At 43.1% G+C, this 18,246-nt stretch overlaps 1 protein-coding gene and 1 long non-coding RNA gene across 2 annotated transcripts in view; one reads left to right on the plus strand and one right to left on the minus strand.

The window, feature by feature from the left end:
- Positions 1-12,536, minus strand: part of ERAP2 (endoplasmic reticulum aminopeptidase 2) — a 45,999-nt gene extending 33,463 nt beyond the window's left edge. The window contains exons 1-4 of the mRNA XM_005683453.3: positions 12,350-12,536; positions 9,181-9,875; positions 3,747-3,885; positions 75-209 (exon numbers count right to left, since the gene is read on the minus strand). Of these exons, the coding sequence (XP_005683510.2) occupies positions 75-209; positions 3,747-3,885; positions 9,181-9,737 (831 nt within the window). The 5' untranslated portion in view covers positions 9,738-9,875; positions 12,350-12,536. The remainder of the gene's footprint in view (positions 1-74; positions 210-3,746; positions 3,886-9,180; positions 9,876-12,349) is intronic.
- On the plus strand, positions 15,447-17,221 carry LOC102185919. The gene is made up of 3 exons (XR_310184.3): positions 15,447-15,668; positions 15,907-16,121; positions 16,794-17,221. It is a non-coding gene; the product is annotated as an uncharacterized LOC102185919 (long non-coding RNA).

The following is an 18,246-nucleotide window of genomic DNA, read 5'->3' on the forward strand; positions in this document are numbered from 1 at the left end:
GGAATTTTAAAGAACAGTTCATTGCCTTCAGGACACTATTCTGCACTGTGTATGAAATGAGAACTCAAACTCACCTTGACCCCTGATGAGGCTGTACCACTCACAGAGGTGAAATCACAAACTATGTAGGCTACAAGGTAGGTACTCATTTTTACAGTAGTTTCAAAATGATCTTCCAAGAGGCCTCCTTCAAGTTCAATCGTCTTAACCTACAGGAAGGGAAAGAATTGGTATTTGAAAACAAGTAATTTACAAGAATGCCTACAATGTAGGCTATGTAAGTTAGAGGAGAGCTTGATGCTCTGAAGGATGTGTGATGTCCATATAGATTAGAGGACTCTTCACAACATTCTGTGGCTTCACCTCCCTCTATTTCTTTTATCTCTAGACTTCCTCGAAGACACAATGTGCTACTTTAGGGATCTGAAAATGATGCCTATTTTGTTGCTTGAAAGCATAGAAATATCTTAGATGGTTCCATATTCTTGAAATGCAATCATCTCCAACACTGGCATCAATCCAACATTTGTACTTCTAAGCAAAAGTGCCAGAGACTAGTCCCCTTCCCTTTGTTATATAATAAATAAAATCTCTGTTGCAGAAGGAAATGGGAAGCAGAACTGTGCTGGATGTCTTGTATCATCTTTTAAACCTCCTATTTTGTGTGTATGAGGTAGGTATAATTTCATAGGTGAAGAAACAGAGTCTCAGAAATGTTAACTGATTGCCCAAGATCACACGGCTAGTTTCACGGTAGGACCAAGATGTCGATGTGGCTGTGTGACTCCACAGACATTGCTCATTCTGGCCCTTGCTGTGTGACAGCTTGAGTCATAGCCTTATTTTATCTTTGCTTCATTGATTCAGCCATGAAAGCAGTCAGGCCAAGGAGGTCATTAGTAATTTAAGCTTCTGCCTATCTACTGAGGAAGTAGCAAGTTTTAAGTCTATAGACTGGTCAGCTGCATCCATCAAGTTCACTGAGTAATTCCTGAATTCTATCTTTATTTGCTCCGGATAGCTGGTTCCAAAGATGGTCTTCACCATGGTACAATGCCCCTGAATTCTGAAAGGACACAGATCCCGTTATCTGAAAATACCACTTTCTTCAAATTGGTAACGTTTTCAACTGGCTTGTTGCTCATCCTCTCCAAACCCCTTTTAAGGCATCAGGGTTGTGGCAGTGCTAACCACAGATTATTAAGCATATTTTGTGTGTTTGTATAAGATTGCAGTTTGCTTTGGCGAGAAAAAATAGCCTGAAGGATTATCACAAACTGGCTAGCCTATGTCAATGACAAATGTTTGTGCTATTAAATTGTACAGAATTTGATTCTACAGAATTCTATCAAAAATTCAATTCCTAAGTTCCAATAAAGTAGGAAACACTGACCAAGTACCCTAAAAAGGTGGCAGTATATATAGGGCTTTAAGTTTCACCTCTATCTGAAAGGTTAATTTTGTCCAAAAACAATCTCCTTTGTAAGGAGTCTGATTGAACCACAGTTCTATGGGTACATACCCCTAGCAGAGGAGAGGTTATGGTAGGGGCTGAGGAGGGGACACTATTATTGTGGTCCTCTGACCAAGCTCAGCAGCAAAACCATTTAGTCGAGAGTGTAGATGGCTGAGGAGAGGAAGAGGAAAGATTGTGGGGCCATGGAGAAGTGGGTCTGTGGCAGGGCTGGTGAGGACACAGGTGGGCATTCCCTCTGATTTATTTCTTCCTCCCAGGTAAAGATGTAGCCCATGGAAGCTGAATTTGGTTCAGGAACCTGGAGTCACTCGTGTAGATTAGCATGGCCTTAAACAGAAGTGTTTGCGGTGTTGGCGTAAGTTCTTCCAGGATGGTGATGTAAGCTCCAGGTATAACACACGTGTTGCTAGAGAAGGGTTTAGCGGTTTTCCCAAGTTCGGTAGGACTCTACTTACATAGCAAGTGTCACCCGCAGGTGTGTGTCCTCTTAAGGATCGAAGGGGACAAAGGAATGCCCCAGAGATATACACTGCCTCTCCTAGCACTTGGCTGACTGCCTCACTTTCTCGTATTCTTAACTTGTTTTCTTTTCTTATAGAAATAAACCAACTGAGAACTTATTATGTGTTGCTTCTCACCAGTCCACAACCCATCTTAAGTGCCACAGGTATTATCCAAAGAGTGTGATCATAGCATTATTTCAGCTCTCTTTCCCCACCCCACCCCCTTTTTTGGGGGGTAACCATGGAAACCTGGGTAGGGCACGTCAATATGGAGCAGAAAGTTAAGCCAGTGTTTGCTGAAAAAGCCATGATCCAGAAAACTGGCCCAGTCAACTGAAGCAATGCAAAGTCCAAGGATTATATAAAATATTTTAAAATTTTTCACTTATTTTTCTTAAATATGAGACACTGAACATTTCTGAACATTCCAGAAAGCTGAAATTCTAATATAACAAAATGACAATTTATGTTTGCATCACATTTTAATTAAACGGCATTACTATTTGTATTTTTACTTTATCCTCCATGATGATTCATGTGAAAAATTATAGTAATAAAAAGCTGCCAGGAAACAGACTGAACGGCCCTTAAATGAACATTCCATTAAAAAGAAAACTTGGAGTTAGGCAGCAAATCCTTTTTACCTGAAAGGGAGTAGGCTAATTAAATTGCTGTCTGCACGATCATGAAAAAAACGGTGGGATATATGTCATGTGGAGTATGTTACTTTCCCCCTTGATCTGCTCTGCAAGCATTTCAAAGCAAAAACTTTTCCAGTGTTAAACAGAAATCTGGGGGAAATTCAGTTTCTAGCTTATGGACTCATTTCCTGCTTTATCCTCAGAAGACAGTCACTGAAGAGGGCAGAGAGGAAAACGGGCTAGAGTCACTGGCTGGGTTGTGATGATCTGGCTGCTTCTGAGCTCATCCTCCCGAAGCACTGTCAGGAAGGCCTCTATTTTTATCCAACTTTCTAGGTAGCAATGGAGACACATTTTACATTTCGTTCAACAGCAAAAAAGGCAAGTACATCATTAGTGAGGAAATATCAAATAAGACTCAAAGGTGTACTGTGTCATTCAGAGTCTCTGCATTTTGAGCATAAATGTGAGCCAAATAAAAGTGTGCAGAGGTCTCTTTCAATTAAAAAGTTTGTAACTTTTCATATGATTTTCAAATAATTTTCATAAATAATTTTAAGGACTACTCATGGAACTTAAAAAGATTTCTAAGTTCTATCACAGACTCCTAGATCAGAATTTGCAGGATGGGCCGATGGAGCATTCTCTAGATCCTTACTACTCCAAATGTGGTGCCTGGATCAGCAGCAGTGGTACCACCTGGGAGCTTGCTATTAATAAGAAGGCAGAATTTTGAGCCTCACAGCAAGGCCAACTGAATCAGAACCTGAATTTTAACAAGATCTTCAGATGATTCATCTGAACATTAAAGTTTGAGAAGTGCTGTTCTGGGTGATTCTGAATTTCATCGCTGGCCAAGTAACACTGATTTAAAAGAACACTGCTTCCATATAAACACAAGTGAAATATAAATCACTTTCTTTAAAACAAAAAGTTGCTTATGTAACAATGCCCAAACAGAATGATTTTAAAATATAGACGGATTGGAGTTATTATACAATATGTAGATGGAGTAAGGACAAATTAATGGCTTAAGTCCTGCAAAAAAAGGCAAATATTAAAACACAACAAAAACCAAAGTTCATTTTGAGAACAATTTCCCAAAGTTTCTGAAAGTGGCAATACCTTTGGCATGTTGGAGAGGGCAATATGTCTGCTCTCTCTTCTTATCTTGATTGAAAAGTTGGCTTTGAACAATGGTTCATCAAAGCAAGGGAAAGCCATTCGTGCCTCGGTTGGCTCAAAATCCGTTACTGCAATCGTTCTATGAAAAGAAGCACATTCCAGTCGGAATACACAAGTGAAATCATAAAAGAAAGGGAAAGAATTTTATCTTCAGAACACAGCTTATCAAACCTGGAAGTGATCTGTTTGATTTCTCAAACTATAACCTTCGTGACCCTTAGTTTTTGAAGAAAATGAAGGTAAAATTTGTTTAGCAGCTGCCAATCATAACAACGCACTGTGCCGGGCACTCTGTTAACATGGTTATCTCCATATTTACAGCAGATAAGGATACTGAGGCTCTGAGAACTTAGGTGACTTTACTAGGATCTTTACCTAGTGGCTCAGAGGGTAAAGTGTCTGTCTGCAATGCTGGAGACCCAGGTTCGATCCCTGGGTCGGGAAGATCCCCTGGAGAAGGAAATGGCAACCCACTCCAGGATTCTTGCCTGGAAGATCCCATGGACTGAGGAGCCTGGTAGGCTACAGACTACTGGGTCACAAAGAGTCAGACACGACTGAGTAACTTCACTTTCTTTCACTTTACTTAGTATTGACAAATTGCTGAGATAGTGAAAGGTTGTTGCTGAGCTGTGAAAGACGCTGGGATTCTTGCCTACTGGAGGAGAGGAATTCAAACTGGGGCCAGTGACGAGGCTTGAATGCTCAGAGTTTTTGTGTAATAAAGTTTTATTAAAGTGTAAAAGAGGTAGAGAAAGCTTCTGACATAGACATCAGAAGGGGGCGGAAAGAGTGCCCCCCCTGCTAGTCTCTAGCTGGATGTTATATAGCTATTGCTGCTGCTGCTGCTAAGTCGCTTTAGTCGTGTCCGACTCTGTGCGATCCCATAGACGGCAGGCCACCAGGCTACTAGCAGTCTGCTAATTAGAGAAAGGAAATGTGTCAAAACTCAGAGTGACTCCAGGCCCCTCACCCACATCATGAATTTTGGAGATAACATTGGCACAAGGTGAGTCATCCTAGGCCACGAAATCTTGAAAGGCAGGTTTCCAAGCAAATACATGGTTTCATTGACATAGATTAGGAGAGCAATTGTATGAGTAAAACTTAACTGGTTTGTCAAGTTGGTTCTGAGTCTTAGGTAGAACCAACTTGAAGACAGAGGCTAGGGTAAATACATAGTTCATTAACACAGCTTAGGAAAAACATTTCCGTAAGAAAAATGCATTGGTTAGCTCAAGGCGTGAGAAAAGTTAAGTTCAGGTGGAACCAGGTGTCATTATGGCAACACAGAATTTTAAAAGAAACCTCCTGTTAAATTTGTATGAGACGGGAAAAATAAAAACAAAACTAACACTTGTAGTTTGTTTCCTCCTGCTGCTTAAGAGAGAGATAAAAACAGTCTGACACTTGAAGCCTATTTCCTCCATTTGGAGACTCCTGACCTTCCTGCCTGTTTCCCTCTCAATAGATATGCCCAATTTGACTTCAAAATTGACTAGAAGTTAGTAGTTTAGTATCATCAATAAGCCCGAGCAGGTCTCAATCAGCCCTTTGCATATTTGCGAGATGAGTGATGTCTTAGGTTGTGTTCCCAGGAAGCAGACCCTGATTTACGAGAACGTGCTGCCAAAGAGGCAAGAAGCAGAGGAAGCAGGACAGGGAAGAGGAAGAAGTCAGGCCAGGTGCCAGCTTTAGCTTCATCCCTGGGCAGCTCTGCATGGAAACTACATCTTCAACTTCCCTCCTACTAGAGGCAGGAGCTGGGCTAAGGTTCTTCCTGGAGGACCCAAGCTCCGCTTAGACATTTCTAGCTCTCTCCACTTGCAAGCAAAGCAGCTCCAGTTTTCAGACTATAACAGGTAGGTAGATATCCTGGCAAACCTCTATACCCCATCGCCTTGAAGATGCTTGAAATGGTATAATTACAAATGTATTCTTTGGACCTGAAGACTTTAATTAGGAAGCAAACCTAGAGAGCATACTTCCACTGGAGGAGGAGGGCATAATAGAAAATCTCAAGGGACAGAGAAAGGGTGAGAAGGACCAGGAGGGGAATAAAAAGAAGCTGCTAGGATATTTTTTGCCTCAGTTTAATTCCCTACTTCAGACCAGAAAAATCAGGCTGGGGATCTAACTGTCTTATCTGGGCCTTGATGTTACTTGGATTTGGTAGCAGGTCCTACACATTTAAAGGAATCCCAAGTACCTGGAATAATTTTTATTAATGTGAAATTTTGGTTTAGAAAGCCTAACACTGAAAAAGTCAAAAGTTTAAGATTGTCTTTGCTATTTACACAATTAATTTTAGTGCTGCATGTTGAGTATGTAAAGTGCTGCATGGAGAAGTAATAGCAACCCACTCCAGTGTTCTTGCCTGGAGAATCCCAGGGACAGAGGAGCCTGGTGGGCTGCCGTCTATGGGGTCGCACAGAGTCAGACACGACTGAAGCGACTTAGCAGCAGCAGCAGCAGCATGTAAAGTAGTGACTCCCTGCTTCTCAAAGAATTATTGTTGACTGAATTATTTTTGCATTTTAAGTTGTGTGCGTGTACATGCGTGTGTAAATAAGAAAAAGACAGAGAGGTCATAAAATTCCATTGACATTGTCCTGCAAATCATCCTACACGTTAAGACCTACTAGGTAACTGAATATGAAGAAAGCTGACAAATTAATCATGGGACGAGTTGGAAATAGCCTTCAGTTAATTATGAGAGACACGCTGGAACGTAGTTACTTTTCAAGCTGATACTCTAAAAAACAACCCTCTCTGCCAGCAAAGGTCCATCTAGTCAATGTTACGATTTTTCCAGTAGTCATGTATGGATGTGAGAGTCAGACTATAAAGAAAGCCGAGTGCCAAAGAATTGATGCCTTTGAACCGTGGTGCTGGAACAAACTCTTGAGAGATCCTTGGACTGCAAGGAGATCCAACTAGTCCATCCTAAAGGAGATCAGTCCTGAGTGTTCACTGGAAGGACTGATGTTGAAGCTGAAACTCCAATACTTTGGCCACCTCATGCGAAGAGCTGACTCACTGGGAAAGACCCTGATGCTGGGAAAGATTGAAGGCGTGAGGAAAAGGGGATGACAGAGGATGAGATGGTTGGATGGCATCACTGACACAATGGCCATGAATTTGGGTAAACTCTGGGAGTTGGTGATGGACAGGAAGGCCTGGCATGCTGCAGTCCATGGGGTCGCAAAGTTGGACATGACTGAGCAACTGAACTGAACTGGTCTCCCTAAATGATATCCTTAAAATGTATTTCCTTTAAGTGAAGGTTTTGTCAGTTGAGAAAGTGAAATAAATCATCACTAGTCCTGTGGCACCTCAGTGAGGAGTTGATAATTTTCCTATCCAATACCGTGCCAGACCTGAGAACAGGCCTCTGAGAACTGAGGATACAATGAGGGGAACGCATTCCCAAGGGGAGGGCAAGAATGGGCTGGGGAAGGGCTGTCCTCAGTGGAGTGCTGGGGGGCTGTGGGGTGTGTGCGTGAGTCCCAGAGGGCAGGGAGCCCCTGGGGTGGGGAAGGGGAGAGGAGACACTCTGGCAGGAGACACTGAGCTGCTAAAATCACCTACCAATACCCATTCCCCTTCTTCAGTTTCAGTAGAATCCTGATTCTGTTCAGGAAGGTGATGAGTGAGTGAGTGAAGTTGCTCAGTCGTGCCCGACTCTTTGCGACCCCATGGACAGTGGCCTGCACCAAGCTCCGCCATCCATGGGATTTTCCAGGCAAAAGTACTGGAGTGGGTTGCCATTTCCTTCTCCAAGGAAGGCAATGCCTCTGGATAAAAGAATCATTTCTCCAGATTCTCTTGCAGCTTGGTGAGCACATGACTCGTTCTGATCTAGTTGAAATTTGGATGAGAAAGCTTGGGAAAAGGTGTCAGACTCGACTGGATGTTTCTTTTAGCATTTTTCTCTTTCCCATTTCCCTCTTTTCCTGCCTGGAATGTGAACTTGATGCCTAGAGGTTCAGGAATCATCTTGTATTAAGAGGAAAGTCAAGTCATCTACCAAAGATGGCTAAGCAGAAAGTTAAAAGGAGTCTAGGTCTTGGATAATATTAGTGAACTCTGGAGAAAACCTGGGAGGCTCTGCTTCTGGATTTCTTGTTGCATGAGAAAGACACCCCTTCCCCCTGTATGCCAAAGCCATCGTACTGGGGTTTCTCAAATTGGCAATTGAAAAAAAGAGGAGAACACCAAAGCCAGATTCCTTTTCACCCCTGAGATGGACCCTGGCCAAGTCAGTCATCCCTCCCTGTGACGCATCCTTGATTCCTCTTGCCTTACATAACCAGTGTCAGCAAATTCTGTTTTACTCTTCTTTGGAACAAATGCCGAATTCAATCATTTCATAGGAAGCACTACCAGCCAGTCCAAATCAACATCCTTTCTGACCTGAACAAGAACAACTGCAACGACCTCCTGAAAGACCAGTTTGCTTCTTCCTTTTCCTCTCTATAATCTACCATCAACATATATGTTATCTTTATAAAGCATACGTCACATCAGAACTCTCCAATGACTTCCCATGGTCCCTGAGTCAAAGCCCAACACAACAGGCTCTAAGTCTCTGCACGATTTGACCTCTCTCTCCTCTACATCTCTCCCTCACTCACGCTGGCCTTCATCTCTCAGTTACTCCTGCCTTACAGACTTTGCACTTGCTGATGCCTTTCCTGGGAACGCTGTGCACTTAGGTGTCTTCAGGATTGTCTCCTTTAAAAATAAAAGTTCAGATCTCAGATTAAGTATACGTCCTCCATAGCAAGAACTTCTCTGACCACTCAGCTAAATTATTCCAAACTCCTCGTCTATATCTCACTGCTATATACTCAGTGCCTGGAATGGTGCCTGGCACATAGCATGTGTTCAGTATAAGCTGATGGAATAGACTATATTTCTCATTTCTCCAGACTGACTTGTTCCTGCCTCCTGGATCTGAGTTATGCTGTTTCTGGGCAAAGTACATGATCTCACTTCCTCCCTTCCAACCCAAATCTTATGCACATTTCCTTTTGGTCTCAGATCAAGGCTCACCCCCTTTGAGAAGCCTTCCATACTTTAGCTCTCTCTGCACGGATCATTTCCCCTAGCAGATAAGCGTGTCAGTCTTGTCATAGTCAAATACTGGCCTCTCCTCTTGGTTATTTTTCCTCTAGCAATTTATGCCTCTGCGTTCTGTCTTTTCATCTTTATTGTGACTTACTTTAGGAATGGCAGAGCTTCTCCTTCTGAGTTTTCCAGGTTTGTTTTTGACTTTTCATAAATGGCTACTGAAGCCTGCTCCTGGTAGAGACATAACCCATGAGGAAAGTATTACAAAAGATGGTGAACAATTGGAGCTGCCTCTTACCTTGTTTCACCACCAAGAGTTCTGTACGTGCTTTTATAAAAGCCTTCAAAACCATCAGCTAGCTTGGCCTGGAAGTCAATAGCCACGGAGTATCTCAGGTCAGCCCTAAGTTTCTCTGGAACCAGCAGGGCAATTTGCTGATGAGCAGGATAACTCAAAACACTTAGGCTTTCCCCTGGTTTCCTGTATCTCACATCCTCCTCTGACTGAAGAGAGGCATTTAAGATTTCAAGATCTTTGCTGTGCAAGACGATGAACTGGGTAGCATCTCGAACCAAGACTTCAATCTTCTCAGATGCAACGAAGTCCAGGGAGGTGAGATTTGGGTGAATGAGAAGGTCATAGTGGAGGGGAATGACCACAGTGGGGAGCCTTAGCTCATGCCAAGGAAATATTTCCCCATTGGTGGCTATTGGAAAAGCCTTGGGGTCCTTATTGAACTGATCAATAGGTGAACTTGTGAACTGAGAACAAATACATATTTGGGGCATGATGACTGCTGAGCAGTAAAATACGATGTATATATTAAATATTAATTTTCTGCATGAATTAGCCATGATAGAGGGATAGAATACTAAATCAATTTTCTGGAAGACAAATGTTCAGGCTAAATCTCCTAGTCCTCCATAGCCCCGTGTTGGCTCCAGTTAGGCCACTCAGGATCCGAACAATATGTTTCAATAAACAGATTTAATCTAGAAAGAAAAAAAAAATGTATAGCATGAAAATAAAGACATTTCAATTCATAAATAAAACTTTAAAACAACAAAAGGATATATGTGAAAGGGGAAAATCTACTTTGTCATAATGAGGCCAAATCTCCACGAAATAAAGTAGAAAGTGAGCTATCATCTGGTTATTACAAATAAACACTTTTAGAACTCAAATGAAAGGATTCTGCCTTAAAATTGCATCTGTGGAATCCCCTCTGCATTTCTGTGCAATGAAGAGATGGTAGGTGCGTAAATTCATTGCATGCTGAACGTTAACATTTGTCCACATCATTTCACGAGCGTGTCTGGTCATCTGAGAGTAAACTGCACAGCTGCCTCTACTTTGTCTTAATAATTCACAAAGAATAGTCAATATTCTTGGGATATTAGATATTACTATTATTAATGGCATTGGATTTCACCTCTTTTGATAAATAAAGTTGGCTGAATGGCCCTGTTCTATTGGGACTTCCCTGGTGGCACAGAGGTTAAAGCGTCTGCCTGCAATATGGGAGACCTGGGTTCGATCCCTGGTCGGGAAGACCCCCTGGAGAAGGAAATGGCAACCCACTCCAGTGTTCCTGCCTGGAGAATCTCATGGACAGAGGAGCCTGGCAGGCTACAGTCCACGGGGTTGCAAAGAGTTGGACACGACTGAGCAAGTGAAGTTACTGGTGTACAGAACGCTGTTCAAGCTAAGTTTTTATTTCAGTTTATTTCCAATGTATCAAAAACCAAGGAAATAAGCTTTGATTTATAATATTCAAACTGATTATTGTTATTATTAAGTAATTATTAAATTATTAACTAATGTTAAGTTACTTTGGTCTTCATCGCAGGCTACCTTTGAAAACACAAATCCAATTGAACTCACTGCCTCTGTAAATAAAACTAAGGCAATTTCTTCTCATTAGAAGGGTAACACTACAAAACATATAAAATAAGGACAAACAATATACGTTGTAGTTCAGGTATTCAGTTCTGACACCCACCGCTAAATAATTTAGGTATTTAGTTCATTACACACAGCATGTAATGAATGTTAAACATTAAATTATTGTGATTATTATAACTCACATTCTCTGGCCTAAATTGTGGAACTTCTCCCCCATGTGTAGTATCTAGATATTAATATCTAGTATCCCAAGAATATTGAACATTCTTCGTGACTTATTAAGATGAAATAGAGACACCTGTGCAGCTTACTTTCAGATGTCCAGACACGCTCATGAAATGATGTGGGCAAACGTTAAAAACATTGGCCTCTATTTACCTCCTCCCCACTTCACCTTAAATCCAAGAATGGCTCTCTTTCCATTTCCTTTTCTCAAATCAGTAACATATTCTCTTGAATTAATTGTCTAAAGAGTTACTGCAATTTGCAATATTAATCCAGATCAACAAATATTATTGAAGAAGCAAAGAAAATAATGGTTAAATATGGTTGAATAAGAACACTTCTCCCCTCTTTTTTTAGACAAGCATTAAATTATTGCTACCAAATCCCGATGTTCCAAGGGCCCCTGTTACATAAAACCATAACTGGTCAATTAGCTTGAATTTCTGATGATTTGAAAAATGAAATAACTTGTTTGTTAGGTCCCAGGCCTGGGAATCAGAGTGCAAGGGTTCCAATTCTAGGGTCATCGTGCTTATGCTGAATGATCTTGGGCAAATTTTCTGATTTTTTTAGCATCAGTTTCCTCACCTATAAAATAGTGTAATGACTTACACTAACATTGGAAGGATTAAGTGAAATAATTCACATGAAGAATTGGGTACAGCCCAGCAACTAGCGTGCAGAAAGCATGTAATGAATGTTAGACATTAAATTATTGTGACTATTAGAGCACATTCTCTGGCCTAAATTATGGAGCCTCTCCCCCACGTGTAGCAGACACACCAAAGGAAAAGTATATATATATACATATATTTCTTTTTTGGTAAGAGAAGAGAGAAAGGCCTCAATATTTACTGATGTGGCCTTTAACTTTAGAACTGGTAAGAATCTTAAAGGCTGGCTAGCACGAGTTCTCAGTTAGATAAAGTAACTGAGAGTGAGTGTGTCTGCCAGAATCAAACAGGAAGTCTGAAGCAGAATCAGGGCTGAAATATAGCTCTTGGCCCATTTGTCAGTGAAGCTTTCCTTATATGGCGCTTTGCTGTGCTGAACAAAATACATGGAGATAGAAGATCCAAGAACTGCAGCAAACATTTGGGAAAAGCTAAGAGACTCTCCAAAAGAGAGTGAGTCAGTCAAATGGATTCTTAAATCTCATCCTAACTGCACAATCGTCCTAAAACAGTAGTACCAGATACACGCACGTTCCCCAGATCCCTGGCTTAGATTACAAGAGCTCCTCAACACAGAAGTTTCGAACCTTCAGTGCAGGCCATTATTCTCACCGAAAAATGAGGATTTTAAGACAGATTCAAGAGAAATGTTGCTGTGTTACCTCAATCCACGTCGTTGCAGATTTGAATGGAGGGGAACTTATTTCTGCTTTCACTTTCTGTTCAGGCAGGATTCAGAAATTTGCATAACTGCAATGAACAAGCAGCTTCAAAGTAAAAGCCAGACCAGGCAAGGCCAGGTAGGACTCCAATATCCCAGTGGCTGCGGCTCCTGCTGTTTCATCTTCCCCACCCCCGTGTCCCCAGGTAAAAAACCTTCAGAACCTAGTTTTGTTTTGTTTTGATGCTGGGTTATTTTAAGACACGATATTGAATTCCTCCCCGTGGTGTGTCCATATGTCTTGCCACTTCCACTCTTCACTGAACCCAGGGTAGATAAGGCGTGACCGGGGAAGTTGGAAGAAGACTCGGGAGCTGTGGGGTCTGCACACATGTTTATTTTCTCCGGGCAGCAGCAGTAGCAGCAGCAACAGCGAGTCTTCAAAGAATGTTGATATAGTAAGACAGACAAAAGGGGCCCGTGGCCGAAGGGGCACGCAGGCCCATTGCTACCAAGGTCAGCAATATTGCTGTTTACAGAACATAACGTATGAGGCTGTGAGAGTGCGGGGCAGGAGAGCCGGACTCACTCTGTGTTCTCAGTTAATTTCTCCATACCATATTACCGTGAACTCTGACCTTTGTCCACCCACTTGGAAAAGATAACAAATCTGACTTTGGTCCAGCCACTTGGAAAGGATAGCTCCCAGCCGGGTTTAATGGCCTTTAACAGAGGTGCTAGACCCCCTTCCCTCCGTCCGTAAACTGCCTGCCTCCTGGGCATAAAGGGGCTGTGTCCCATCTTTACGTCTCTCCATCTTTCATGAGTCTTCTCTTCCTTTCCACCCTGTGTATGGGCCTTCCACAGAGAAAAAGCCTCTGTTCTCTGCTCTTGTCCCACTTTACTCTTTCCCTAAGAGAATATGTTCATTAAGGAGTTTTCTCACTTACCCTCAGCCATCCCACCTTTCTCTCTCCCAGTCTCTCCTTCTCTGCTGCTGTAATTCCAGCAGCCCGATGGACGCCCTTGGCATGGATGTTCTGCTAACAACTCACACGTTGTCTTCTTTTGCCAAAGCAAAAGGACCGGAGCCTTTTGATTTAGCTTCAGCTTCTTCTGCTTCACGTCTTCCGCTGCTCTCCATGATTTGGACCACATCGCTGTTTTGATTCAGCTTTGCTCTGATTTGCTACCAAGTTCTGTTGATTCTTCCTTCTTAATCTTTTTGTATCCAACATAAAAAAATTGGTCTCCACAATCGTGAAAGCAGATCATGTCCTCATCACTCCTCACCATGGCCTTCAAACAAGATTTGCTGCTTCTCGAGACATGTCCTTGCAGTCTACCCATACGGTGCCCAGCAGCAGATTATTTCAGACACTGCTTGATCATGCCATGTGGAGAAGGAAATGGCAACCCACTCCAGTCTTCTTGCCTGGAGAATTCCATGGACAGAGGAGCCAGGTGGGCTCCCATACTTGGGGCTGCAAAAAGCTGGACACAGCTGAGCGACTCTCACACACTCACACTCACGCACTCACTTGATCACGCCATGCCCCTGCTCCAAACCTTTCCATGGTTTCTTCCCCTGTTTGCACACAGAGGCAGCTCCCATGTAGAGACTGTGCGTGGCCCACTGGCAGCCTAAAGGCTGCAGGACCTCGTACAAGGCTCGTCTGGGACTTTGTTTAGATCCTAGTACGTTAGAGGGCCACACACACACACACACACACACACACACACACGTTTTCTCACGTGAAATGTAACCGGCCTGGCTCCTGCTGTCCTTAGGCCTCCACGCACTGGTTTTCATGCCTTCTCTGAGGTGCATCCCTATACATGACCTGTGCTTTGGTTTGACGTCCACACCCTGCCATGGTTAAATCCTACTTAGCTCTCAAGGCTTCATTTCTTTCCTCTCTTTATATTTTATCATTCCAACCCTCATAAAGCAGAAGTAGCAAAACCAAGGAGGTGGCCTATACTTAGGGCCAGAGGCGCAGGCCTGAACGGAATCCCTCAGAGTGGAATTTCCTGTGGTTAAAGGGGTACCGCGGGGCAGGGCGGAGGATGGAAACAGATGACTGGGGTAAGTGTTAGTCACTGAGTCGTGCCTGACTCTGCGACCCCATGGACTATAGCCCACCAGGCTCCTTCGTCTGTGGGATTCTCCAGGCAAGATTACTGGAATGGGTTGCCATTCCCTGCTCCAGGGGATCTTCCCGACCCAGGGATCGAACCTGGGTCTCCTTCATTGCAGGCAAATTCTTTACCATCTGAACCACAGGGAAGACTGGGGTAAACTGGCCCTTGGTGCCAGTTCTTGGAAATCTCATTTTGCAGTGGGGGAGCGGTGGAGGGGAATGAGGAAGTGTAGCAAGCTGGGAGTGGTTCTGTGACTTTATCACAAGAGCCAGCCCAGTCGTGTGTGTCTGTGTGCGCTCAGAACTACCCCCTACCCGTGAGAATGGAAGTGATGACAGAGAATGGAGAGAAGAGGCTGTCAGATTGAGCTACTGAGTTCCAGAAGAGGAAGATGAGTAGGGTCCAGGTGACTTCATAGTGTATTATTTAAAACTGCTGCTGCTACTGCTGCTAAGTTGCTTCAGTCGTGTCCGACTCTGCGACCCCATAGATGGCAGCCCACCAGGCCCCTCTGTCCCTGGGATTCTCCAGGCCAGAATACTGGAGTGGGTTGCCATTTAAAACTATTCCTCACCAAAAAGGGTTTCTAATCCTTTTATTTCCTGATAAGGGAATAAGCTTTGGGTGTTTGCTGCACAGAATTCACATGCCACTTCCTTCTGGTCTTCTGATCTGTCTCTTGCTCAGAGACTCTCCTTTTTGGCTCCGAACAGAGTAGCAGTCTTCAGTCCACCCCTGCCGCCATCCAGCATGTATCCAGCAGCTTGCTCTTTTATTCCTTAGCATTTATCAATTCCTGAGTAACTATGTATTGATTTATTCGTTTTATTTGTCTCCCCACTAGAACTTGGGCTCCCCAGGTGGCTCAGGGGGAAAGAATCCACCTCCAATGCCAGAGACGTGGGAGACCTTGGTTCAGTCCCCGGGTCAGTAAGATCCCCTGGAGGAGGAAATGCACCCCACTCCAGAATTCTTCCCTGGTAAATCCCATGGACAGAGGAGTCGCACAGAGTCAGACACGATGGAGCACAGCTTGGCCGCAGCATGCCTCTAGAACAAGCGCTCCTTGCTGGCAGGGAGTTTGTCTGCTCTGCTTGCCTCCTAACACCCGGAGCCTAGAGCAGAGCCTGGTGTATGAGACCTTCAGGAAACACATATAAATATCTGCTGGACAGGTGAGCGCATTTGCAATACTTTCTGTTTTTTTCTTTCTAGATTGCGCTATGTGTACCCCTTGTTTCAGGCAAACCAGGGAACTTTCCATTTCTGTGCGAACCCAGTGTTCCCTCACCTTTACTGAGGCTGCCACTGTGAGCAATTCTTTCTCAATGTCCCCTGTGTAAACTTCTCACTGTCAGGCAAATGCCTCCTCCAGGAAGTCACCTTGGAACTGACACCTTCCTTCCATTCCAGTCCCTAACTGCAGGCACCTCTTGAGTCAGTTCCATTGGCCCTTACTTCACACTCTGATGCTTGTTCTTCACGTCCTTCCTTAAACTATCAACTCCTGAAGAAGCCTGGGGCCAAGCACTATGCCTGCACCCTTCTCCAGCACCTCTCAGAGCATCGCGCACCGCGGAGGCCCTCAACAAATGGGCAAGAGTGAGTGAGTCGAAGTTTCCAAAAAGGTGAAACACTTATTTTTCAAAATGCTCAAAGTTTTTTTTTTTTTTAATTAATTTTAATGGAAATCTTTCTCATGAAAATCACAGCTATTTCTATCCCCTTAGGGTATCCCCAATAGATTTAGAATCATAGTGACCCAAGTTTTTAATTACAAACTGGACCTAGAATCAAGAGAATTGGACTTAAAGCCATCTTCTGAAAATAAATCATTTCTTTTCCAAATTAGAGGCATGAATACTTTACTAATTATTACACAGGATTATTGCCTATTTGGAGAAGGAAATGGCAACCCACTCCAGTATTCTTGCCTGGGGAATCCTGTGGACAGAGGAGCCTGGTGGGCTGCTTGCTGTCCATGGGGTTGCACAGAATCAGACACGACTGAAGCGACTTAGCATGCAAACATACATTGTCTACTGGAATCAATCTGAGGTTATGTGGAAGACGGTTTATAAATGTTTTAGAAAATAAACTTTAAACTTGTTGACATGTATCAGCTACCTTAATAACAATAATCAGTGATTCTGTTGGGTTATAGTAAAGTGCTGCCCTTGAGGCAAATGAAAAGTAACAAATGCTCCCGTGTTGCTAAATTGTTAAGGATATTATGCAACGTTTATTCCAGGTCCCACATTATCATCAAATTTTTATTTGCCTTTTGTTGTTACCTTCAGACATCCTCAGCGTTCTCCCTAGACCTGTGTCCAGACTGTCCCTTCTACAGGGCCACAAGGTGAAAACTCAGCAAATGAAGCTAGCTGGACGCTATTTCAAACACCCAGATGCCTTCAAAATTATTTTCTAGTGCTGCCTGTGTTGCAGGTGGGGAGAATTCAGGATAAATGAAATGATAAATGGCCTCCTGACAAATGCGATGTCCCTGAATCTCCTCCTCGCTTTCTGCTGTTGAATTTCCTCCCCTGAACACAGCTCTGCATTTGTCCAGGCTAGATGGTATCACGCTGAACACCTGCCAACTTCCGGGCTTAAAACCACTTCCTCTTCTCTGCCTCTCACTTCTTTTCAAAAGGATCTCTAAAATTCTGTTGAAAGCACTTCATGGAATTATTCTATGTCTCTGTACAACTTCAAATAAAATGATGTCAGAATCTATAACATGGTTTTAAAAATCTTAAAAAAGAAAAAAAGGTTTCTAATACCACAAAGACCCAGGGTCTATGCAAAATACAAGGTGGTACATTTTATCGTGAAAGCATTTTATAGTTTTTCAAAAATTCAGCTTCAGCAGAAAATTAAATGAGCATAATGGTAGAATTTTAAGTCAGTAACTGATAGATGGATTTTCAAAAATTTAGAGCTTTAGTAAGTCTTACACAACATTTACTAAAAGTAACAACAGAAGGCTGCAACAATAAAAACAATCTTGCATTGCTGAAGTAGAACACAAATTAAGCAAACCTGACTTTGAATCACGAATGATACACAGGTGGGTGAATGCATGGACACGAAGCCTGCAGCTCCTGGGGGCTGACTGTGGTCTTTGTGATACCTTTCATAGCAGGGACTTGAGCACTGCAGGGTCTTGGTGTTTGTGGGGCTCCTGGAACCAAAGCCCCAGGTGTGCCGATGGGTGACTCTACCCACATTTCGAACTTTTAATAGCCAAGTGAAAATTTTTGGTGCTTCTGGCGTTTTCCAGGGAAAGATTATCTAAATAAGGGATGACACACTTTCAAACAAGAAACATTGTTGCAAAATAAGCCAGTGATTCTGAGCTTGTTATATACCTTATTCTGAAAGGAAGATTTTGTGCTTCCAATTGATAAAACCAACGGATTGAAGTAAATGAGTATTGCTTGGGTTCCCATTACTTAGAAGACTTAAAGGTCTGTGAGAATTTCTACTCTGGCCATTAACGAGTAGGGGCGGGGATTTATCTTCTCACTTTAAACACCACCTCACCCCCGCCCCCCAAAATGGATAAAAGACCGTTTTCAGGTGAGTGCAGGCAACCATCCCCGAAAGATGCACCCAAAGGCGTTCAGGGCCGCAACTGTCCCAGCTCAGCCCCCTGAGACAGGTTCTTCGCGCTATGCAGAGAGAGAAGCCCGCCGCAGAGCCCGGGGAACTTTTAGGTCGAGGGAGAGCTGCTGAGTCTGGGAGGCC

Source organism: Capra hircus, chromosome 7, assembly GCF_001704415.2.
Source record: "Capra hircus breed San Clemente chromosome 7, ASM170441v1, whole genome shotgun sequence".
NCBI classification, from domain to species: domain Eukaryota; kingdom Metazoa; phylum Chordata; class Mammalia; order Artiodactyla; family Bovidae; genus Capra; species Capra hircus.